Here is a 25,542-nt window from a genome sequence, read left to right on the forward strand (position 1 = left end):
CCCACGCCAACACAATTTCATTCTTCTCCCTTATGTCCCCCAGCTCTAACATTGCTTATGCTGTCTGGTGCAAATAACTGCATGTGAAAGCATCTTCACTGCCTGTTTTCTTACCATTTCAATCTCCTCAGCCATCACGCTGCTTCCATCATCTTGCATCCACTCTGAGCTCTTCATCCTTCATAAAACTCCACCACCCTTCTCAATATCCCATATATCTCTGCCCTTGTTTGTATCCTGTCCCTTGAAGCCCTCTCTCCTCTCTGGCTTACGCACTCCCCTATGCTATCTTTTCATGCTTCTAGTTTTTTTCCTCCTACAGATAATTAATGCCTTTCTGATCCCCATTCACTGCCGGTTCTGTCCCACCTCAGTAAGACTATTCTGAAACTCACCCCCCACCAAAACTACTTCTTCCCCACTGGCCCTTCTGGCTGAAATGACCCCATCTACTCCAGCTTGCTTATCTACGCTGAGAACCCACACACTCTCTGCTAAAATCAGTTTACATCTCGGATCATTTCACTTTTATTTAATCTTTGTAATTTGTGACTTACCATATGGAGCGAATTCCTGACTAAACGACTGCTTTCTCAGGGTTTTTACTACATTGGTATTTTACCTCTTTCTTTCAGGTACTTCACAGAAATGACCTACAAATCACAATCTCTGAAAAAACAAGCACGTGTGACTGTCCTGTGCTGCAGTCCCTCCTAACAAGAATGCAGGCACTGTCTCGCCCTTCCTCGGTGCCTAGATGATGACATGACTGTACTTCGCTGCTGCCAGTCTTTAATGCAGCTGAGCAACTGGAGCATCTCTCTCATGAGGAAAGGCTGAGAGACCTGGGGCTGTTTAGCCTGGAGAAGAGAAGGCTGAGAGGGGATCTCATCAATGCTTATAAATATCTAAAGGGCGGGTGTCAAGAGGAAGGGGCCGGACTCTTTTCAGGGGTGCCCAGCGACAGGACAAGGGGCAGCAGGAACAAACTGGAACACAGGAAATTCTGTCTGAACATCAGAAAAAGCGTCTTTAATTTGAGGGTGGCAGAGTGCTGGAACAGGCTGCCGACAGAGGTTGTGGAGTCTCCTCTGGAGATATTCAAAACCCGCCTGGATGCATTCCTGTGCAACCTGCTGTAGGTGAATCTGCTCTGGCAGGGGGGTTGGACTAGACGATCTCCAAAGGTCCCTTCCAAACCCTAACAGTCTGTGATTCTGTGAGCCATAACTTCTAGTGCAGCCTGAGCAAAGTCCCATGTTTTGGGCCCCACCTTCCATTTGCCCTTAATATCTGCATCCTATGCATTTTATACGTGATAGTGCTACTGCCTCTCTGCCATGTATCAGATGAACTTTGCCAGCTGTTTGGTAATCCCCTGACCCACTTCGTCTGCCACATAAGGGATTGGAGAGAAAATAAGGAAGCACATGGGAGAATTTGCTGTCTCACCAGCAGCAGCAGTCTAGTGCAGCAGAACCTCACCTCTCATGTGGTCCAATGTGGTCTGAAGCCTGCTGGTATCCCATGCACACTCATCGCCTGACCTGATGCATACCCTTGTCACACGGTCGGAAGCGACAGTCTCACGTATGGCAAATGCGAGACATCATCACTGAGAGATGGACAGCGTGCCCAGGGAGCAAGATCTGTTCACAAGGGTCTGGGAGTGAAGTTTCGGTAAAAGACTTAGTCTGTCTTGAAATGAAACACTGTTCTTCATTTTTTTGCTCCCTGGGCACCTAATGAGAGCACGCAACATGTAATTTATACTTTGCCAAGAATTTCGGACATCTGGAGAGATTACTGTAACTATCACAATAATTTGGGATGGATTAATTGAGGATGCACGCAATTTTGTGAGGTGTTAGGTCCTGATTAAATGCTCTTTACTGTGTAGTCACATTTTATTACAACTTACATATGTTTGGAACACTGATAGAAAAGAAAGCATGTCACCTATTTACAATCACTACACATTTACATTATATTATTTACAGATAAAGAATTTAGTAATATATATGAGCAGAAAATATAGCAAATATCAATATGAAACTGTACAGGGCTTAATCTCATGTCCTTTACTGTGGTTGCATTTCACTGTAATAATAAATACAGTTCTATATTTACACATCTTACTTTAAAAAATCTATTAAATGAATTTTAACAATTTCAAGTTTAAAATATCTGATCAAAATATTTCAAACATGCTTATAAAAATAAGACACAAAGCCTTTCGGACTTTCTGCAAGCTAAAAAAGTTCTGATAAAAGAAGCTTTCTTTAACTAGTCTTTAGAATTATAACATTATTTTGCTTCTCAAATCACTTTACAAACTTCTTAAATATAGCGAGCTGAAAGGAATTTCACTGACATTAAGCAGTGCAGCACAGATGGACCCCAGTTAAATTAAAGCTAAGTAAACATGGTAATAGGTATTGTGCAATGGTTGACTGATCCTCTGTTTAATCCAAAGTGGTTTCAGGCATCGTTCTCCAGCTGTATGCTGCACTGCTTCAAAAGCCACAAGAGATAAAGGATTAAGATAAGTACTCAGCTGACTGTATCATACATAATTTCGGCATCGGTTCATACTTTTTTTCCTGAAGGATGAACATGTCAGCCAAAGTCAACTGATGCCATCTGTAACTGCAAAACTAAAAATATGCCAGTGTGAATGGACAAGAAAATCAAGGCATACCCATTGTTGGCAACAAATTCTTCATTGTGAAAATCCATCCTTTGAGTCCCAAGAAGTTTTATGTACAGTAACAGACGAACAACAGAGATCATCTGTAACTGATTACCTTAATTATTGGCCTAGCCTAACCTTGGTAATGTTAAAAAATTAGTCTCATTCACCTGGAGGTTGAGTGGCCATTAACTGAGCAGTGAGTACTGGGCTATTAAATGTTACTCCTCTGGGAGCTATTTTTAACAACAAAAGAAAGTAAATTTTTGCACTTTTGTGTCTTAAATGATCAACTCACTTGAGCAAAAGGTGCCAGCTCTGAGAAAAGAATACTGGAATAGCCCCTGATGGCTTGGCCAAGGTCAAAGACTGATATTCTAGGGAAGCAAAGGTGGCCTTGTTGTCTGAGATATTTTGACAGTAGACTTGACAAAGACCTGAAGTCTCTTCTCTCTTAACTGGGATGCTTCTGATGTGTAAACATACATGCCTTGATTCAGCAAAGCATTAACAGATTTAAAGCCAGAGAGAAACTCTGTGTTAATCTAACCTAACCTTTTCCTAAACTAACGCCATCAGAAATCCCTGAACTCCAGCAGCTGCTCCAATACCTTTTTTGGCAATATATCCAATTTGAATTTAGCCATTTTTGGTGACAGATAGTTCCACTAGCTAATGACCATCACTGTCAACAATTTGCACCTTTATTTCTATGCTGCATACCCCTAACGTCAACTTCCAGTCGATCTTACCAGATTCTTCTCCTCCTGACTGAGTGGTCCCCTGCTCTCAAACTTCCATTTCCCAGAAGTAGCTACTTACAAACTGTGATCAAACCACTTCTTTCTTAAGCTGCTTTGAATTTATGATACTCATACCCTTTTCAATTTCACAACGTTCTTTACAGTGTGTGAAGGGAAGAACTGTTTGAAATATCCCAATTGTGCTTGCCACAGCATTAAGAACACAGATCATACAACCTCTTCACTCCTACTCGATATTGCCTTGGCTAAAGATATGGGCTAACCTCTAAATCTTCAGCTGACTAGTGACCATGAACTAGAGGCTTTCTAGAATCACTGTTTCACAGGACAGAGAACTGTGCCATGAGCAGGACTACAGTTTTTGTTCCTAGGCGAATGACCTTAAATGAATGTTTCTATGTGAGTGTCTTTGGTGTCCTTTAATTGCCCTCAGCATGCCGGTCTTTTTGTATTGATGACTTTTTATGTTGTATTTTTCACCCTCAAATTCTATGAGTCATCTGCCAATTTTATCAGCAGTAATTCCGGGAGTAAATCCACTGGCATGGTAGCAATTCAGGACCAAACTGTGCAGAACCTCACTAGAAAAATATCCATGTGATAATGGCTTGCCATTTACAATTACATTTTAAGTGCTTAACAGGATCTTGATCAACTTCTTTCACACCACGTTACTTTAATAGATTTAACTGACAATTAAAAATGCTTTGTCAAGTCAAATGACTTCTAAAAACCAAACCCAATGCCAGTTGAACTATGAAATCAGCTTTATCAAACATGGAACTTCATCGAAATCTATTCTGCAGAAACCTTTAGGACTTCAACAGGACTACTCTTCCACTTAGACACCTTGTCGAATGAGGGCCATGCACAGATGCACATCATGGCACCGAAAAACTATTATTAAAACCAAATTACAATAAATGGGAAAAAAACCCCTCAACCCCTGAAAACAAATCGTACCAGGTGATGCTTTGAAAAAAAACCTTACCAATTTAACACGGTATTTTTGCTCTTGACCAACCGATGCCCTTTCTGAGTAGTGCTACTTTAAAAGAGAGCAGCTGATACACCGCACAAAGTGCAGCGGCTTTCAGTTTCTCTCTTTGTCTCAGCATTTCAGAAGCAGGCTGAGAAGGCTCAAGTATTGGATTTTCAGCCTGCTGCAAGTTTTGTCATTGTCTGTTTTCTGATGCGTGTAACAATAATTCAGAGGCACTCTCTTGCTTGTATACACACACCCATACTTACTTTCAGGATTAAAAAATTTGTAAACATAGGTATTTTCTGTACTGCCACTGAAACTAGTGACACGGAACAAATGCGACCGATGAAAGATTGCAGCTTTCTGTCATTTGATAAGACGACGGCATTAGTGAATTGCTGGTAGGCATGTCATATGATATGCTGGCACTTGTGAAGGTTACCAATGCTTGTGTTGAGTCACAAGATTGTTTTTCTATGTCTTCTGAATTCACAGAGATCAGACTAGCGTGTTTTGATCTCCTCCACAACAAAGTTTGCTTTCGCAGACTTCCCAAGTCCTCCTTAAAGTGTGGATTGAAAAGTATATAAAGGAGAGGGTTTAGACATGCAGGCAGTGGGACAATCACTAGCAGTATTGATTTAATCACTTCTGGGCTGATAAAAGTGAGGTTTAGTAAGGAGGAAAAAGATAAGAAGGCAACAGGGCAATAAAGAATGCAATTAGTAAAAAGTAGCAAGGCTATATGTTTGACCATAGAGCAATCCCAAATGTTGTCTAGTTCGCCCTTTTCTAAACTACAGTAGAGCTTTGTATAAGCAATAGTCATTACCAGAAAGCAAAGGGAGTTCAGCAATACCAGTGCTACCATGTAGCCCATAGCCGTGGGTTCTCCAAATGGTAGTGGTAAACAAAGCGGAGAAACCCCATACTCACTCCCAGTGAGGAGTGGTATCACTGCAATGATCAGTGCCAACATAAAGCAAAAGAAAATGGCAATTTTTACACTAGCAATGGAGGATTTTGTTTCAAACTTTGTAGCGTGCTTTACAGAGAATGCACGTTCAAGTGCAGCCAGGGTAAGGAGGAAAATGGAAGCCTCTGAAGCAAAAATGGAAAGAAGGCCAGTTATTTGGCAACCGATTCCACTTTCCCACTGTGCTCCATACTGAGCAAAGCTACCAAAAGTTGATGCGTCCACGCTAGCCAGTACTCCGCTGGCCAGACCCATAAAGGCATTTACAATAGCTATTAAACCGATCAAGAGTTTTATGGAGGACATATACAATGGAGATCGGAAAACTGTAGCAGACACCAGCGCATTGCAAACGAAGGTCAAACCCACTATGGTCCACACTCCAATCCTGATCAGCCAGCTACCAAACAGATGGTCACATGGTTTGAAGGGACCTGAAATGACAAAGTAAAAAGGGCAAGGGAAACCCATGTAAACTAAAAAAGTCATTTTGTGCTTTCCAAGACATTAAATTTCATGCTTTTCACAGGTTTGCAGCACAGCCAAGCAGTGAATTTCAGTCCAAAAGGGGAACTGGAAATTTGTTTTGCCTTTGGAGTAATGCGAGACCTTGATAACATGCTGCTTATATGCATGTGGCATTACTGGTACACATGAGCTTTTGTCCCTCAACCCGAATAGTCTATGGGTTTCTTTTTTTTGCCTAGAAGTCCAAGTGCAATGCGGATGTCCAGTCTGTAGTTTCAAGAAATGCTGTGATGTTTGTCAGTGTGTGAAAAAAGCTGAAAAAGATACCTCTCACTAAACTATAGGACAGGTTGCCAATGAGTCCTGGTGAAGTGTGATGCACTTTGGCTACCTTATAACACAGTCCCAGAAAATTGAGGCTGTCTTTGCATTTGGAAATGCTGCCTTTCTGGGGGACTTCTGATGATCTGTGGCTGAATTCAGGTCATCATGATTGAAGCTGTGTATTCTCATAGAATTGAGGTGCATATGCTGTGTGGTTGAAGCTGAATGCTCTGCAGTCTGAGAAACAGTATTTACCTTGGTACAAGCCAACGATGCTCTCTCAAAGCAGGTCCTTCACAGTGGTCTGTGCTTCTCCATGAAGACACAAACCATACAGCTGAGATGTGCTCCATATGACTACAGCCGTTGCCACCAAGTAGGCATAAGCATCGTGTCAGTTTGCACATTTTTCTAAGACACCATTTGAAAGATCAACATGGAAGCTACGTTTTCTCTTGGGTCTGGTGATAACTTACCTTGAAGACAGCAACGTTTTTGTGAACTCAGTAGTTATATTTAGACCATAGGAGAATATGTGACAGTCAAATGGTTCTAAATTCTTTGGCTTCCTGCCTTTTCGATTCCTCTTTACATAACTTTTAAAAATTTATTGTTATTTACTGTTACAAACAAGAATCTTGGCTTGGAATGAATGCTCAAGTACTAGTTGTCACTTGGGTTTTTTTGTTCATGTTTCACAATGAAATAATGGCTAGGGAAAATGTTTGCTGAACCAAAAAAGCAAAACTTATGATGACCATGGCTGCTAAAGCTAGAATCAACCTCCCAAAGACACGTTTCTTTGCTTGCCTTAAAGGAAACTTCCAGTGGAACTGGTGGCCTGTAGCTTTGCAATTCAATCAATGTCGTTATTTTTCCTTTCTGCCATGCTGTGAAGCCAGGGATGCACTATTCTATAAAGCAAATGACAGTGCTGGGGGTCCTTTGTGATGGACTGTGTATATCAATATAGTAGTGTTTGGTATTTCCTTGACATTGAGCTAAACTGTGTGTTGTTCAAGAAGCTCAAGTGTAGAATAATTCAATGACGTTCAGGAGAATTACTTTAGCTTTGCAAAAGACTGAGCGAGCAGAGAGTCTGCCCCCCTTTATCATCTGTGTCTTGGTAGAACAGTCTTTGCTCTCCCTCATTCCCTTGAGAACGGGATCAATTCCTGTGAAAAGGGGCCCGGAGTGAGAATCTACCTGAGGACTGGGTAAAACTTTTGTTACTCTCATAGATGAATTTAGTAGCTGAATAGTTTTCTGGACTTCAATGCAAAATTTTATATTATTGTGCAATGTATTTGTATTAATCTCATCAAATTATTGCAAAACACCATGTTACTGGCTTAATATCAGATTCAGAGTTTGTTCTGTATCTAGAATATCTGGTAATACTGTGCTTGGATTCTTATCTGTCTGGCAGTTTCCTACCTGGAGAAGGTGAGCATTGCACTGAATGATGAGCTTTCAAATCTTCTTCAAAGTCAAGAAAAAAGTCTTCAAAGTCACGCTCATCTGTAGGGGAGAAAATACCCAGATTTGATACTGCAGTTTTAAGGAAAATTTATTTTAGTACAAATTGCAAAAATGTCTATGGCATTTAAGGCCTGGTCTTGTCCCTTTACCTGCCAAACTGTGAACAGAAGCAGGCGTAAACCTACTAGGTTTTGAATTACTGAACTCAGGATTCTTTTAAAGGTTGGCACCATTGCTTCTCTGAAAATAATCACTTACAGGTACATTCTCCATTACATAATTTGCAGTGTGATGACTGCCCAGGAAGGAATTTAAAATAGGAGTTCTGCTCTTGTACCAGGCTACTAAGAATTCACAGAAAAAGTCATCGAATCATAGAATAGTTTGGGTTGGAAGGGACCTTTAAAGGTCATCTAGTCCAACCCCTCTGCAATGAGCAGTGACATCTTCAACTAGATCAGGTTGCTCAGAGCCCCATCCAACCTGACCTCGAATGTTTCCCGGGATGGGGCATCTACCACCTCTCTGGGAAACCTGTTCCAGTGTTTCACCACCCCCATGGTAAAAAATTTCTTCCTTATATCTAGTCTAAATCTACCCTCTTTTAGTTTCAAGCCATTACCCCCTGTCCTATCGCGACAGGCCCTGCTAAAAAGTCTGTCTCCATCTTTCCTGTAGGTCCCCTTTAAGTACTGAAAGGCCACAATAAGGTCTCCCCGAAGCCTTCTCTTCTCCAGGCTGAACAACCCCAACTCCCTCAGAGTGTCCTCACAGCAGAAGTGCTCCAGTCCTCTGATCATTTTTGTGGCCCTCCTTTGTACCTGCTGCAACAGGCCCATGTCTTTCTTGTGCTGAGATCTCCAAAGCTGTATGCAGTACTCATACTCATACATGAGTGGGGTCTCACAAGAGCAGAGGGGCAGAATCACCTCCCTTGACCTTCTGGCCCGGCTTCTCTTGATGTAGCCCAGGATACGGTTGACCTTCTGGGCTGCGAGTGCACATTATTGACTCATATCCAGCTTTTCATCCACCAGCACCCCAGGTCCTTTGCGGCAGGGCGGCTTCTCTTGATGTAGCCCAGGATACGGTTGACCTTCTGGGCTGCGAGTGCACATTATTGACTCATATCCAGCTTTTCATCCACCAGCACCCCAGGTCCTTTGCGGCAGGGTTGCTCTCAATCCCTTCATCCCCCGGCCTGTATTGATACTGGCAGCTGCCCTAACCCAGGTGTAGGATCCTGCACTTCGCCTTGTTGAACCTCATGAGGTTCACACAGGCCCATTTCTTGAGCTTGTCCAGGTCCCTCTGGATGGCATCCCATCCCTCAGGCATGTCAACCCCACCACTCAACTTGGTGTCATCCACAAACTTGCTGAGGGTGCACTGCACTCCATCCCACTGTCTATGTCATTGATGAAGATATTGAACAGTACTGGTCCCAGTATGGACCCCTGAGGGACACTGCTTGTCACCCATCTCCATCTGGACATTGAGCCATTGGCCACTACCCTCTGGATGCGACCACCTAACCAATTCCTCATCCACCAAACAGTCCACCCATCAAATCCATATCTCTCTAATTTAGAGGAAAGGATGTTGTGGGGGACCGTGTCAAAGGCCTTACAGAAGTCCAGATAGACAACATTCAGAGCTCTTCCCTTGTCCACTGATGTAGTCACTTCATTATAGAAGGCCACTACACACTGGTCAGGCAGGACTTGTCCTTGGTGAAGCCATACTGGCTGTCTCAAATCACCTCCCCGTCCTCCATGTGCCTTAGCTGGGCTTCAAGGAGGATCCGTTTTATGATCTTCCCAGTCACAGAAGTGAGGCTGACAGGTGAATTAACCCAAGTTTTACTGTGTTTCTTATGTGATCACTCTACCATGTATTCTTGGCTCTGTTCTTGCTGGGGCTAGCCCTGAACTCTGAGACTTACTGGTTTGCAGGAGTGCAGATAGCACAGAAAGCAGCAGGATGGTATAACATGTATGTGTGCACCTATGTAACAAGTAAGAGGTCAAGTAACAGACCTTGTGCTGAAGGGGAAGAAAAGTACAGTAGTCTTCTGTCCTGGAGAGCAGATGCACTCTCTGGTACCTGGGAAGTGCCAGGAAAAAATATTGGCAGCTATGCCAAAGTAGCCACATAAGGTCTGTGACTCATCCTGAAGCATGTGGACAGCAGGAGAGCCAAGGATGCGTTGCTACTTCCAAGCCTGGCAAGAAACTGGATCTTTGCTGGCCTGTTCTTGTATGGGGTTACATACCAGCACCACTTCCCTGTCTCTCAAATAAAGGGAAGATTTCACTTACCACATTATTATTTGGAGGGAAAGATGAGCGAGTGAGATTTTTGAAAGGCAAACCTGAAAAAATGAGTTTCCTAAGCATAGGAATGCTTGAATAACATATTATTGGTCAAAAGAGAGGGAGAGGCTGCCTCTGACTGTAAAAGAGTACTGGATTTGTTTAACATCACAGGCTGCTCACAGCCTTCAGGTACATTTAAAAGCCAAAGATTGTGATTACCTTGAATTTGTAATAACCCAGCATCCTTCCTGTGAAAATCGTCAACGCTGCTATTCTCATCTTTATTCCATTGGCTGGAGATTTTGTAGTGGCTCTCACAAGCTCCAAAGGCACAGCACTGATAGGCATAAGGCATTTCCATGACCCTGTAGAAGAATAAGGAAGCAGCACCAGAGTTACTGGATTGTACCACTCCTCTACAGTTAACACGAAGGAACTTGCTTAAATAACCATGACTGAAAGTAAAAATATCTATGGGTAAAAATCAGTCATGATAATGCAAAATGAGGATTGACAAATAAAATTCCACATCAGAAACACAGATGATGTCTAGGCTAATTTTAGCAAAGGCACAATGAAGTTTACTTATGCATTTTCATGGGAGATACGAAAGTGGGGGATAACGTGCCTTGCAGTTGAGTGAATGTTACTCTTAGAGCTGTATTTCTACTTCATGATTTTGAATGATTTTACAGTGTAACTCAACAGTTTCTCCATGTTACTTTCTTAATGGTTTATTTTAAAAAAAAAAACAGATCCAAAGATCACAACTGCATCTACTTGCCTACCAGGCAAAACCAAAACATCACTTCGCAAATGGAATTTCTCCAGTCTGGGGAGAACGAGAACTTTTAGAATTCAAACTTTATCCACCACTTTCCATATCCAGCTCTTTTCACAGAAAGATGGCAAAAAGGAGATTATCTTTTGTGCACAGATCAAGAAAGTGGTGTTCTAAATCAGGAGGTGAACGAATCAGAAGGAACAGATGTAACTGAGGAAAAGGTTTTACTTTATTAATAGTCTTAGAAATGAGCATGGTCATTGCAGGACACTGGATGCTAACTCCTTTAAGATCATTGGTATTCCTAACACATAATTGAGTATAGGTCAGTGAGTTCCAATGATTTTGAGGGTTTCTTTCATCAGAAAATCGCTCATTTCCAGTATGAGCTGAATTTAATTCCTTTGGGGACGTGCAAATTCTGGGGTAGCATGGAAGAACTACACATATTTAAGTTCTACAGACTACTTCAATTCCTTAGATATGCTTTACACTCTGGAAGCAGAGATATTTAATTTGCAGTTTGCCAATAGTACACAGTAAAACCTAACAACTCACCTTAATTCCAAAAGCCCAACAAACCAAAAAAATTCAAAGATAAAGAGGTGATTAGAAGTTATTCTGACTTAACTTAAAAGGAATAAAGTAGAACTATATCTTCCTATCAGATTACTTTCAACAGGTTAATCATGTAAATTAACATAATGAGCGTTCCAAGCAACCTCTAACCCCCTGGGAAATCTGCAAAGAAATCAGTTTGAACCAGGCCCAGTGCCAACAGGACTTAAACTTGTGTGTGAGCCAAAAGCTTGGTACAGAGGGGAACAAACGGAACCCTAAGCTCTAAAGTGATTTTTAAATTAGTGCATTTTGGGGCACTTAGATTCTATATACTTACATTTCTGTTGGGAATTAGCAATAACAATCTACCTGGTACCTACTACCAAAAGCTACATAAAGTATTTTTAAGGTACTCCAATAAAAGTTCAAGGTAACCAAGATCTAACTATCAAGCAACATCATGCCAGCAGATTTAAATATTTAATTTCTAACTCATTACTGTGCATGCCATCTTTTAAAATAAGGAGATTATCTCAATTAAACATTTTTGAACACATTTCCCAGAAGCCCTTCTTTAAATTATTACTAAACCCATAGATTACTAGACTACTCCATAGCTGGCCACCTGGGCTGAACCCAATCCCAATCCCCAACTAGAAATGCCCCTTTTCTGGAAAAAAATCCCACAAACAACAACAAAAACTTATCAAAAGGAATGCTGACAGTTCTGCAAGGTGATCACTGCAACTTGTGGCTTCAGACCTTTTTGAAGACACTGGTACAGCTGGGGAAATGAACAGGTAGTGGATATTTTAGGCTCAAGGGACTAACAAACAGACATGTATTCTCTGGTTATTCAAACAGCTCTGTATGTTTCATAATGACAGACTTACAGATGCTGTTGGGCTTCTACCAGCCTGCTGGCTTGCCATACACAGGAAACATCAACCTCTCACATTGTTCTGATCCATTACTTCAATGAAGTAGCCAAAAAACCCCACCGCTTTTAAATTATCTTTAAAGAGCAAGACCCCGTTTCTTATTCTCTCTGTAGGTCTTTCTAGCATCCTTTGTTAAACCTGAACAGTTTTTGTTTTTTGTTTTTTGTTTTTTTTCCACTGGGTTGCTAGAATATAGATATAGGCCTAAGAGATGCTGAATGCTTCTGAAACTGTGTGCAAAGCATAATAGGACAGACGACTGGGACCTAAAACACAAAGGAGAAAACATACTTTGCAAAGCAGAGAAATTAGTATCAGCCCTTCTTGGTGACAGAGGAATTTCTTTCTTGCAAAAGCTACTTTTAACAAAAAAAAAAAAAAAAAGAGAAAAAAAGACAGCAACTCTCAGCCATACGATGCTGGAAGCAGTCCTTTTCATGGCTGGTGCTTATTTGATGTGGGTGATTAGATTTGGACTTTGTCAAATTAACCTCTTTTAGAAACACTGGCTAGATTTATTTTTATATACTGCTTATCTTACTGATGATATCTGTACCCTTGATAATTTTTTTCCTGCAGGAGGGAATGCCTTTTTTTTTTTCTGTTTTCAGATTAAGCAGCTGAGAACACAAGGTCATTTTCCACTTCACAAAGGTGCGGGGTTGACAGTGAATGGGAAGGCACAGTTATGACGGATGGAGCAAATCAATGAGTTCTTTACGGCATTGAATCAAAGCATCAGATAAAGAAGAAGGAGTGGCTGGCAGCCTGAATTTACTTCCTCATAGTTTGCCATAGCAGGCTGGGCTCGGCTCTGTAGAGTGTTCTGGTGCCATTGCTGAAGGTGGGGCAGAGGATGCTCAGCTCTTTGATGTGTCTGTGTATTGAACAGCAATGACCCACTTAGATGAGCAGGAAGCTTTTATGCAGGAATTTGTCTTTAATGTTGTAACCCGTGTCTAGTTCCAACAATTACAGAGGTTGAAATTTCATTTTCTTTCAGATCTCAGTTCAAGTTTGGTGTTTCGTACGTTGCCTGTGCAGTGATCCTGTGTGAAGTCCTGGCCCCATTTTGATTCACGGTAAAAGTCCTGCAGACTCCAGGTCAGGATTTTACCTCATTCTCTCCTGACCAGATATAATTTGTTCTTACAGATGTTAATCAAGTCTAGAGACATTAATCATACTTTTTATACTATTTTTGAAGACATAAGCTACAGCTCAGCACGTCCTCGTTAACTACCTACCCAGAGTAAAGACACTGTAGTTGCATTTGAGCAATGTACATAATTTCACTGGTGGAAAAATGATATAAAGTATATTTTTGATAAAAGAATTAAAAAATCTTAATTGTACATAATTCAGTTGAATAGTGGATTATTCTAGGACCACTGCAGCACCCCTTATGCCTCTAGAGCATGTTATATACATCACTATATATTTGCTAGGTTGGAGTAATCCATTTTCTTGTGTTAACATTCTTTTAAAGAACCTTCACATATTTCAGAATTGTCACCTGCCTCAACATGTGGACAAAGTCAGTAAGAGAAGAAAAACTATGGCAGAAGCTCAGCCTCAACCATTCATGATTTCTTATGCTACTTGCTTCTTGACCTCTGAGACCCACCTGAAGGTCTCCAGTGTATGGTGTAAGGCCTCTAGTAGTTTGAATGTTTATGTTATAACGTAGTTTCAAACACTGTGATGAAGTCACTGCCCAATCTCCTCTGTGACAAACTACAAATACTGGGTTTATTAAGTCTTTTAAAGCATTGTTTCCCGTTCCCTAACCTTGGAACCATTTTCTGCAGCTCTTCTCTCTGTTTATGTTAACATGCCATCATAAAAGTGTACTAGTGTGGGTCCCTCCAGTGCTGTATGCAGAGGTTTAATCTCCTCTCCACATCTGCTCATGACTCTCTCATTGATAACTCCAAACACTCCAGTTTTTTTCATTAGTGGTAATGCCTCCTTGGGTTGTCTGCCTGCTAAGACTTATGACACTTTTCCAGTGCAAAAGGCAAATCTCTTGAGGACATAAGGATGGAGTCTCCGTCCTTGGAGATATTCAAAAGCTGTCCAGACGTGGTCCGGGGCAACTGGCTCCAGGTGATCCTGCTTGAGCAGGGGGCGGTTGGAGAAAATGACCTCCAGACGTCCCTTCCAACCTCAACCATTCTGTGATTCTGTAACTATATGCACTCTGTTTAATTGTTCCAAATTTTATGGTATCAAACCTTTTACAGTAAAACATGAAAAAAAAAATGTTGCATTTGGCATCCTCTAATTAAAATATAAAAACCAAGAGAGAGTTAGGGGACACTCCCAAATAGCTTGAAGTCAGAGGCAAAACTCTCTTTACTGTGATTTCTCTATGGTCATCCAGTGACTGGCAGAGCTGCAAATGAACTCTAGAGAACATTTCCTTCCTGTGTTACAGACCAACCAGCAGAAAATTACTAGCATCAAAATGTTTTAGTAATAATGGCAAAATATTATCTGGGTCTTAATCAAAAAATTACAGAAAAAACACATTCAAACAAAAGAGGCCAAATATTTTGGAACTTCAGGAGTATATTCTTCCCTTCATATCTGCTGTGTTCTCATTAAATATAGTGGAAGTTCTATAAGCACAGTCCAGTAGAAGAAGGACATATCACTAAGCTGCTAGCGATATTATTTTAACAACTTTTGAAACATATCACCAGGAAGCAGATGTGGCTTGTATTAAGCAAGTACTGGGGTTAATATTTCAAAACCTTTCATAGTTTCTTCAGTTAAAAGTGAGCATAATAAAAGAAGTCTATCATTTTTATCTTATTTGCTTTAGTTTCAATAGCACAGATCAAAGACTGACAATACGAAGTAACATGCGTTACACACTGACACATCTTCCATTGCACATGAACACAAATGTGGCTTATTAGTTTTAATGATATACTCACTTGAGTTCTGGAAAATTTTCAGATGATATCAAACTTTGTAGAGCATGATTTCCTGTTAATTTTAAATGAGTTAAACCATGTAGCCCCGTCACAGGAAAAGAAGACAAAAGGTTGGATGACACATCCCTGCATAACAGCAAATAAAAATCAGCTTATGGGCTTTTTTTTTTTTTTTCTTCTCACACTAGAAGTGTCACATTGGAAAAACACGTTAGACTTTTCTAACTCAATCAAAAATGACTGCATTAAACAGAGGCCCCAGTCAGCAGAGCAAAGCTGCAGCACTACTCAGGAGTATGCATCTATGTGTCTAGCAGAAAGCTAACAGTAATACCCAGCAGTTAGCTAAGTCTCTGTTGCCAAATTTTGACCCCAAACATTCATAGTGCCAGTTTTGAGACTAGCAAATGAATTTAAAATCTGTTCATGAGATTGTTTGAATTAAAGGGACCCAGTACCAGAACAGCTTCCCACAGTTTAAAAGATTCAGTAGGATGCTAGAGGGCACGGCTGTCCTGAAAGCTCCACGGGGAGGTCAGGTGCACGGGGAAGCCGTGTGTTTCAAGGTAGGACAGGTCTGGGCTGGAGCAGGTGAAGGTGACAATTCTAAGCTGAGGTCTGTGTGAGGAGCTGAAGAAAGACAGCATGGAGCATGGATACGTAACAGGGAAAGTAAAACCAGTGAATGAAAAAGTGACTGTGATGAAGGAAAAATGGTAAAGTAACCAAAGAGGTGGAAGTCCAGAGGTACTCTATTCTCTATTTTTCCCTCTCTCCAATTTATTCTATAAGTCTTTTCAGTCCTCTTCACAATTATCTACCCTTCATTACTTAAGATGGTCAACAGTCAAGAAGGAGGAAGAAGGGGAATCTGGCGCTGCTGAAATGCTTTTATGCCCAAGGGTTAACAGTAAAGTTCCTTGGACTATCTCCTGAAATCTAAGGGGCCAGATATAATATAAGAGGTATGTTGATGGACTGGTCTTCTACCTTTTCTGGTTCATGTGTGCATGCACATGTGTGTCCTCCTACTGACAACACAGTCAAATGCAAAAGGTGAAATACCGGTCCTATTGCAATAGGAAAACAGGACCACTGGCTGCAGTCAGACCAGGGTTACAGACTTGCATTTCAGGAAACACCAGTATGCTGTGTTGCCCTGTGTGTGTGTTAAAGGGCTTTTTCTTTAACCCTCCCTGTTCTGTGCTATTGATCAAAGCTCCAATTTATTGCTGGTAGCATGATGTTCCCTCGCCCCTTCTTCTGTAGGAAAGTCCTGAGGAGGGCCCCGAAAAAAGGGATGCCATAGGCATTATTCTCTTTATGGACATTTTTCAGTGCACCATTCAGAGGAAAGACTTTGCGCATCAACAGAAACGAATACCCCTTTCCAAATTTAGGTTTCCCAGCAGCTACTGGATTATCTGTGAGCAGATGCCCAGCAGCGTATCTTTGTGACAGCCATGGAGCAGGATGACTCTACAGAAATTTTCTTTCGTGTCTTTCCCGTACATCCGATGCCTCAGGGATTCACCTTAAAGAGGCATCACAATGATAGCGAGAAACAGGAGAAAGTAAGGACTGAGAAGTGCTTGTGAACAAGGCCTACAAAATTGGACTGCTGGTGCTGTGACCACTAACTACTCTGGCTGACGTTACTAAAGAAGAAAAACTTACTGGAAAATGTTCCTTAATTAATTTTGAATCCAATTCCTTAGTCCTGATATACAACAGGAAATATTGCCCACTAATAAAAGAGAAACTGTCTACTAAAAGAGACTGAACTGCTAACAAATTGAATGAAGAAAGGCAGATACACTGACATGCTTCATGGACCCCAAATCATTCTGATTACACAGCGTTATATTCAGCTTTGCCATAATACCTATGGGAGTTGAACTACAAGAAAGCAGGCATTAAAATACGGACTAAACAGACCAGAAGATCAATTTCTGCTGAGTGGGGCACTAAGTTAATAATTTTTGTATGAAAAATGTGAAATTTTGAATGTAGAAGCTATACAAATACTTACAGTTTGATCAGAGATGGTAAAGAGGAGAAGGCATTGGGGTGAATAATTTTAATTTTGTTCCAAGCTAAATCCCTACAAGAAAAGTGAGCGGAAAATTACATACCCACTGAGTGAATATGGAAGTTTTCATACACTTGATTAGGAGGCCTAAATATAAAAAAGGTAGTAATTACATGCAAATATTTTCAATAAGTTTCTGCATATGTCACAGTCCAAAATCTTTTTTCAGTTTTTAAATTATGTTAGTCAGTTAACGATGTTAGTTATTAAACTGACAACTTCCTCTAGAATGTCTTCATGCCTTCTGTAGCCTAACACAGTTATTTTCAGTCTGCTTCGCAGCTTCCCAAAGCAGCAGAAAGAAGGGTGGGGTATATAGACTACTTCTAAGAGGTCTTCGTGATATGCCTAAGAACAACAAATCCGTTGTCAATAGGCTTAACTTCCTAATCTCAATCTTCACCGCCACTGAAAAATCAAAAAACTGGAAGGAATTATTAAAAAAATGCATAGGCTTGATCCTGTAGACTTACACCCATGAGTAATTTCTTGACAAAATTACTCTGCTAGCATATGCGTTTGTGTGAAAACTATGAATCAACACATGATTAGAATCTATTTCTTAAGATGCTGTTCTCTATAAAAAGATTTCATGCTCCCTAGAGCTGATTATTACACGAACCTGCCAACATATACTAGCTTTGGCTCAGTATCTCTCAACGGAGAAAGTAGATTAGAATAGAACAGTTCAGTTGGAAGGGACCCACAACGACCATCTAATCCAACTGCAAAACCTTTAGAAGTAACAGATTTATAGCTATAAGTTTACATCTTTGAATTTGTTGCTGCAGATGCTAAACTTCATGACGTTTGTTCTGCTTTCACAGTCATGAGCTAACGGGTGAAAGATCAAAGAAAAACAGAAACAAGCATGTTTTGGGGCAGATAGTGGGCAGATAGTGTATAGCCTATGCTTTTGAGAACCCGGGTGATTAGCTGCTGTACTCACAGAGATCGAAGAGCAGCCAGCTGCCGAAATGTGTCTGCTTTGATTTCACCGATTTCATTGTGATGCAAGTCACTGAAATATCAAGAAGAATCTCCTCAGTTTCAAAGGCACTTGGAAGACACTTCAGGGTGTTTTAGACTGTGTTTATGATCCACTTCAATATAGTGTAAGTGGATGTATTTGGGATATGTCAAATCGGCCAGCAATAACCACATTAATGATGGTAAAAAAAAATTGTATATAAATGCCTCTTTTTAGGCTTTTTAGGATAATTTGATGCTTACATTTTTTGGAGTTTTTTACATGCAGTAAAACAGGGTAAATCTTCCAGCAGGTTGTAAGACAGATCCCTGTAACACACAAGAAAAGATAAGATTAGCATCAAAGTAGCACTAAAAGAAGAAGATCTTTCATTGTCTACCTTCATGCTCAATTTAAAATAACTTGGTTTTATCCGCAGTCTCAGAAGAATAGACTTGTGCAAACTCAGTTATCATCTCTCATCTGTCAGATTTTTATTTCTAATGGAGGAGAAGAGAGGAGGGGAAAAGGCAAGATGTACTAACTCCATATCCTATGTTTGCAAATTCCTTGCATTGTCTGAAGATTTCCTCCCTGAAGTGTAGACTTCTGAGTGTTTTACAGTAATGATATTGGCTGTCTGCTCATAGGGAATATTGGATTTGCATCGCAGACTTCATATTCATCATGTTTAAATTCTGACAAATATTTAAACCATTTAAAATGATCTACTAAAAATATATACTCATATTTTTTCAGAGAAGATCCTGTATTTTTCTGGTATATAATCACAATGGACTGTATTCAGTTTTCCATTCTACAATTTTAATTAAGCAGTATTGCCTCTGATCTGTTATATCTTATAACTGAGGGAAGCAGTTAAAAAAAATATTGGAACTAACTTTGAAATCAATCACTACATGGAGGAAAAAACCTTAAAAAGACTTGAGCCAAAACTCAACAAATTACAGAATAACTGAAACATCTGGACTGATTTATAGTATAATACAACTAATCAAAACCAAACCCAGGCAATTTGCAGAAATTGGAGGGGAAAAAAAAAAAAGGAACCAAACGCCCGCCCCCACCACCCAACCGTCTCATCCTTAATATACATCTTGCTCAGGGAAAACTGAATGGGAAATTTGGGAGTGAAAAGAATATAGAATAAAAGCTTATGCCCATAATTAGGAAAAATACTCTTTTCCACAGTTATCCAATGTTATCACGTAAAAGAGTAATCTCTTTTCACTCCTGTTTCAAATTCTTTAAAACTGGTTCACATCCACCTGTTTACGTCCTTGGTAAAATATTATTTTCATTGTTACTATTCCAAGAGGGGCATTTAGAATATTCTACATTTGATTTATGGAAGTGGTGCAAGTAATGACCATGTGTGTTTTTGAAGTATTCCACTCTGCTTTTACTATGCACAAAGGCTACCATCAATAATATGTATATTTTTTGTTACAGCAGGGAAGATTGTGGCCTCTGTTTTTGTATTTTTCACAGGTACTCTGTGGTCCAAATCAGACATGACAGAGGAGAATTCAAGTGAGCTGGGGGCTTTTAGGCCAAGGTAAAAGATGTTTGGTATGTCTGGCAGACAGTGGCTATTCTGTCATGTGCAGATTTGTGACTCAGGTCTTCTAAGAAGTATGGTATCAGCCTGAATTTTGTATATATGACACTCTCTCTTCACACATGGAAAAAAAAATAACACCCCAAAACCAAAACCCTTCTCCCCTCAGTTTCTGTTAGAGCTCCAGGAAATATTTCTCTTGTTTATTTTTAAGGCCTTTTCCCCACTTTGTTAATACACGAGGCTCTCGGCAGAGGTTTTGGTTCCTGTGTTGAGGTGCCTACCCAACTGTGCTGAGGGCAGTCTCTCCAGGAGTACTGCCACCGTGTCCTCACATACACCTTTACTGCAGGTGTGCAGACACCCAGGAAGCCTCCATGTAGGTTAACCCATGCTGAGAAGTATTGATGGCTACGCAGGATGCACAAATTGTCTTTCAAAGCAGTGTTTGTGCCTGTAGTGTGCGTGCGTGTATCTGAGCCAAGAAGCCCCTTCAAGATCACAGTCTCCAAGTAACTTCTGGGGTTTCAGCGCACTGTTGTACTTCATGGCACGGGCAAAACTAATGTGCAGAGCTAAACATGGGCTTGGCAGGCTCATTCCAACCTGATGGGAATTGGGAAAGAGCAACTCTGAGTCCATGACATTGCTGTCAAATTAATTCCTCTCCTTTTAAATATCAGCTTTAATAATAAAGGGTGATACTCAAAAATAAAATATGTGAATTTTCAATGGACAGTCCTACTCCACCGTGAACTGTACAAGTTATTAATTACTATAGTATTTATTTGCCTTCTGTTTTGAGATTATTTATTGTTTCTGAATAATACAGGACATATTTAAACTTAAGTTGGTGTGCAGACTCTTCTGGCAACAGACTGTTTCTGTCTTTTATCATTCTGGAAATGATTATAATGAGTCAATCAACTTAAACTTAATTTTTTCTGGAAACACTCATGACATCCATGCTGGTATTCAAATAACGTGTTAGAATTAGTGCTATTTCAATATTGGCCAGGGAACTAATACCAAATACATTCCTAGTGATGTAATACATAGAGGAAAGTGCTGTTGGCTCATTCTCAAAGAAGCAGACACAATGATTACTTTTGTTAGTGATTAAGCAAACTCCAAGGAAATTTCCAAGCTAAAATAATATTGGATATTTAGTATGAAAACTATGTCCCAACTATGCCAAGGAATAGCCTATTAAAATTTCAGTCAGCTACTTACGTCTGGTTGGAAAAGAAACTAAAAGAGGAGCATAAGAAGGACCCAAAACTGCACTCTCTACTCAGTTATATTTTCCATTCACGTCACTGAATTATCTGCCTTGGTGAGGGAAAAAAAAACCCCGGATTATTGTAAGAGAGAGAATGAGTGAAAATAAGGTAGTTCTGTTGTTTTTTAAACAAATTCAGGAACCGTTTTACCCTTTCCTAAAAATATGCAAAGTCATTATCTTTTTCAGCAACGTATGGGAAATCCTGACTGATAAGTGGGTTGTGAACTTTTTTGAGTAACACGGGGGCCCGCTCCCTGAGCTGAATTCCTAAAAAGTAACGTAATACACAGAAATAGCAGTAACAGGGTAATTTTGAAATTATAATGATTTAATTTGTCCATTAATCTCTTGCATTAATGTAATGTTAATAATCTTACTGAAACGTACAGCACTTGGAGATTAGGTAACTGGTCACAAGCTGACTCAGGGAGAGAGGTGATCTGTGCTCCTGTGAGTGTCCTGTTGGAAGTATTTATAAAAAAAAAAAAAAAAAAAAAGAAAGATAAAAAGACTACTTTTTAAAGATTGCAAAACAAATATTTTTTTAGGACATTCTTTAGAATAAGTCAGTATGCAAAAAAATAAAACAAAGCAAAAATACTTCTCTAGCACTTACAAACTCTCCAGACTTGTAGTCCCTGTCAGATCAGGAAACTCTGTTATCTGTGAAGCACCATTTAAAGTCCTAGAATTTAAAAACATCATTTCAATACAATCGTGGTGAAGGAAGTGAGGGGCAACTGTAACATCGTGATACACAAGGACAATAAAAATAAAAAAGTAAACACATACAGAGTTCTGAGTTCGGGTAAGTGTTGAAAAGCAGATTTTCCAACAAGCTGGATAGGGTTATCATAAAAATGTCTGCAAAAAGAGGATAAAAAGACATTTTATTAAAAATATTTTAAAATATTCTAAATATATTACATTATTATACTCTAAGCAAATGGGTAAATGCTCTACCATGAATCACAGGCTGTGCACCTCCAATTGTAGCAGAGGCGTACCTCTGGGCTTTTCTCACCCACTAATCTATATCTATCAACCACATTTCACATTTTGAATATTCAAGTAGTCATTGTTTTCTTGGTTTTAAAGCTGGAAGCCAGTCAACAAAATAGTCCCTCTTCCTCCCGGGTTTGCAAAGATAGAAATCCGAATATGAAGAACTTTGTTAGCAGGTGAACAAGTCAGAACTTCACATACTCAGAAGAGGTTCCCTTGCACTTTTGAAGCCATGCTGCTTTTGCTCACAGAATAATATTGCTCAGGATGAGTCACTATTTTTCTTACATTTATTTTACAATTTCTTATTTTGAGGTTTGCTCACTAAATGCATTCTCATGTAAGACAATGGGAACTGGAATCCACGGAGAGTAATTTTTACCAGCTTCTACATTGCCAGTGATGATAAGAAGAAATATTTCAAATAAAAGGTCAAAGGCCAGAGACCACTACTTGCTTTCCTTAAATAGGGCATGCAAACTGCCAGTCCTTCCACAAAGTTGGAAAGATAAGACCTTGTTTGCTTGTATAATGATGAGCTACACAGTATGTTCACAAGAAGACCTATTTGACAATTAGTCACGAATAGGATACTTAGTTCCGTGTTCTCTAACAAGAAGAGTCATTGAAAAGACTATTATCACTTACATTGTAATAAGTGATGGATTACCCACAAATGCACGCTCAGGTATTGACTTGATGTTATTACTATGAAATCCCCTACAAAAGGAAAAATGATTTACACAGCAAGAAAAAAAAAAGAAAAAAAAAGTGAAGGCATTCATAATGCACAACATATATATATTATAATAATTCTGTATTCATAATGCACAACAATCATTTCTGTAGCAAGAAAAGTGTCTGTATGTAAAGGTATGACCTTGTTTTCTGGAATAAGGCAGAACTAAAAAAAGCAAAAGAAAAGCCACGAAATAGCTGGAATTCTGCACTCTTCTAAATGAACAAAACCATTCAGATGAAGCAAACTGCAGAAATGGCGTTTTAAAATTCAGATGCCTTCAGTTGGAAACTGTTTTGTAGCTGTATGTCATGTATCTATGAATCTATGTGTGTATGTATATAGATATGATGTAGATATACACACACACACAAATGAACTAGTAACATTAATAGTTAAATATTAATAATTAAATAAACAGCAATAAAATAGTATATATATTTCTGCCTGTGCTTGTTAAACTGCAACTAATTCTTTTGCTGGGATAATAATGGATTGCACAAGTTTACCAAGTAAACGATTTTATACATTATACTGCAATATGTTGAGCATCTCACAACCACCTTTTTGTTGAAATATTTTAAATGTGGACATGAACAAACTATCCAATGTAGTTGTGCCTGCTGGATAAAGGGCCAAATCTTTGTCTCATCATTAATTACTGGATTTTATTCATATGAGTAATTCTCCATTGTGAAAAACAAAAGAAACAGCTAAGATTTCAAAAGAACAATAATGATTTGTGTGGGAAACTCCCATTAGTTCAGTCGGGTATGAAAAAGGCTTCCCAGCTTAAATTTATGCATTTAGAAAGCCTCAAATTGTTCACTGATGCAAGCACATGGCCATTACTTGAACAGGTCCCACGTTATTGGTTTTACTTGTTTAGGCATTGTGCTACTGCTGATGAGGTACAGAGCAAGGCTCTAAATCCCTAGTTCTTTTGCATGCAATAAAAACTGCATCCATGCAGATGCAGACTCAAAGTAATATGAGGATCCCATTTAATCTAGAACCAGTAAACAGACTGGTTTTGAGTCTATATTGAATGGGATTCCTTGCATGGCAGAAAAGCTAAGGAAATGGCACGACTACTTCCCAGGGCGGTATCTGGCCCCTCATCACCATTCTGACTTGAGTTAGCGTGAGGGTCAGCTCCATCACCATCAACTTGAGTCAGCCCCATCATCAGCCAAGAGCAGACTCCACTGCATTTATGCACAGAAGAGCCTGAAGCACTTCTGAGCCCGTCGGAAGAGTGTGCTCACGGGTGCAGCCCGTGTCATGGCGCACTGTACCCAAGTGATACACCCTGTCTCAACTGAAGGCACTTTAGAGCCTGTCAGTTCACATACTGAGCAAAAGAGCAGGAAAATCTATCTGCCCTCGTGGGTGCAGATAATAAAGACACACTGGGAAAAATGCTTCTATAGAAATCTTCAAAATCCAGTCTGGCAAACGTTATGTAGGCGTTAATTTTGGGTAACAGCTATACCCACTTATTTTGGAGAGATAACTACTCCTACATCTGAGACCTTGAAGTGCAGAGCATCTGGGACAATGGTGTCCCTGTAGCATCAAACATATATGGCCCTGACTCGCTGGCCACTTGCCAGCAGAGCTCCAGCTCTGACTGGCTGCCTTGGATACCTCCGAGCTGTAGTCAAAAAGCCATAGTCTGTGTTTTCAGCCCAGGCACAGATTCTGAGAGAAATGAGGTCCCACCCAGAAACACCCTTACTAAGGTGACCCTGCAACAAGCTGAACCTTTGTGGGTCTGGGCTCCCACTTGGTTGAGAACAGCACAACCTCATGGGAGACACCTCGTGCTTCTAAGCACATGGTCTCAAGGTCTGTGCTGGATTTGGGACGTCAGGTTGCAATTTCACACTCCAAAGATTTCTTGCACCTTGGAGCTTATCTGAAACAACAAGTTTGATACTCTAGAGGTGAAGTCCTACAGGGCCAGTAGGCACACCATGCAGTTTGCCGGACTGGGCAAACCTGGGTTGGCCGTGTTTGGCTACTGGCTCCAGAGGTCAGCAAAAAGGCAATCCTTCGAGGCTGCTGGATTTCATACCAGTTATTTTAGCCGACAGACAACATCACAGCATCTGAGAGCAGTTGGGCTGAGAAACTTATAGCCCCGCTCCCTCCTCCAGAGCAGCACTCTTTGCCAGCGCTGGAGGTGCTGAGCCGAAGTCAACCCTGCCTGGGCATCCCTGCTTTGGAAAAAATCCCAGGTACCTACTTAAAGCAACTTGAAGATCAGTTTGTGATGTAGCAGGGGTACAACCGTGTCCAACTACTATATGATTTCTTTTTTTTTTTTTTTCAAAAATCTATGCTGATGGTACCAGTAACATGGTAAATAATTCAAACGGAAAGAATTCTGAACATGTACATTGTGTGTACGCTGTGTGAATATAATTTCATCCATGTTTTTGTAATTCAGCTGTTTCTGAAAATAAACTTGGCTGGTTTCTTTTCATTGTTGATTTTTTTAATGCAAACTATGAATTCTTTTATTTACAGCATTAGAAAGGAATATTTATACTGAAAAGAAAATGCTTTAATTTAATGGGGGGAAGGGAGGGAAGAAGACAGACATTTAAACCTGATGGACTAA

General features: G+C 40.0%; 1 protein-coding gene across 1 annotated transcript in view; it reads right to left on the bottom strand.

The window, feature by feature from the left end:
* Positions 1-4,760: 4,760 nt before the first annotated feature.
* The window catches only part of LGR5 (leucine-rich repeat containing G protein-coupled receptor 5), a 54,278-nt gene continuing 33,496 nt past the window's right edge, over positions 4,761-25,542 (bottom strand). Inside the window, exons 7-17 of the mRNA XM_009887781.1 lie at positions 22,823-22,894; positions 21,962-22,033; positions 21,786-21,854; positions 21,557-21,628; positions 18,566-18,631; positions 18,282-18,353; positions 17,273-17,344; positions 15,241-15,366; positions 10,229-10,374; positions 7,647-7,730; positions 4,761-5,851 (exon numbers count right to left, since the gene is read on the bottom strand). Of these exons, the coding sequence (XP_009886083.1) occupies positions 4,761-5,851; positions 7,647-7,730; positions 10,229-10,374; positions 15,241-15,366; positions 17,273-17,344; positions 18,282-18,353; positions 18,566-18,631; positions 21,557-21,628; positions 21,786-21,854; positions 21,962-22,033; positions 22,823-22,894 (1,942 nt within the window). The remainder of the gene's footprint in view (positions 5,852-7,646; positions 7,731-10,228; positions 10,375-15,240; positions 15,367-17,272; positions 17,345-18,281; positions 18,354-18,565; positions 18,632-21,556; positions 21,629-21,785; positions 21,855-21,961; positions 22,034-22,822; positions 22,895-25,542) is intronic.

Source organism: Charadrius vociferus, unplaced genomic scaffold (assembly GCF_000708025.1).
Source record: "Charadrius vociferus isolate BGI_N301 unplaced genomic scaffold, ASM70802v2 scaffold125, whole genome shotgun sequence".
Lineage (NCBI taxonomy): Eukaryota > Metazoa > Chordata > Aves > Charadriiformes > Charadriidae > Charadrius > Charadrius vociferus.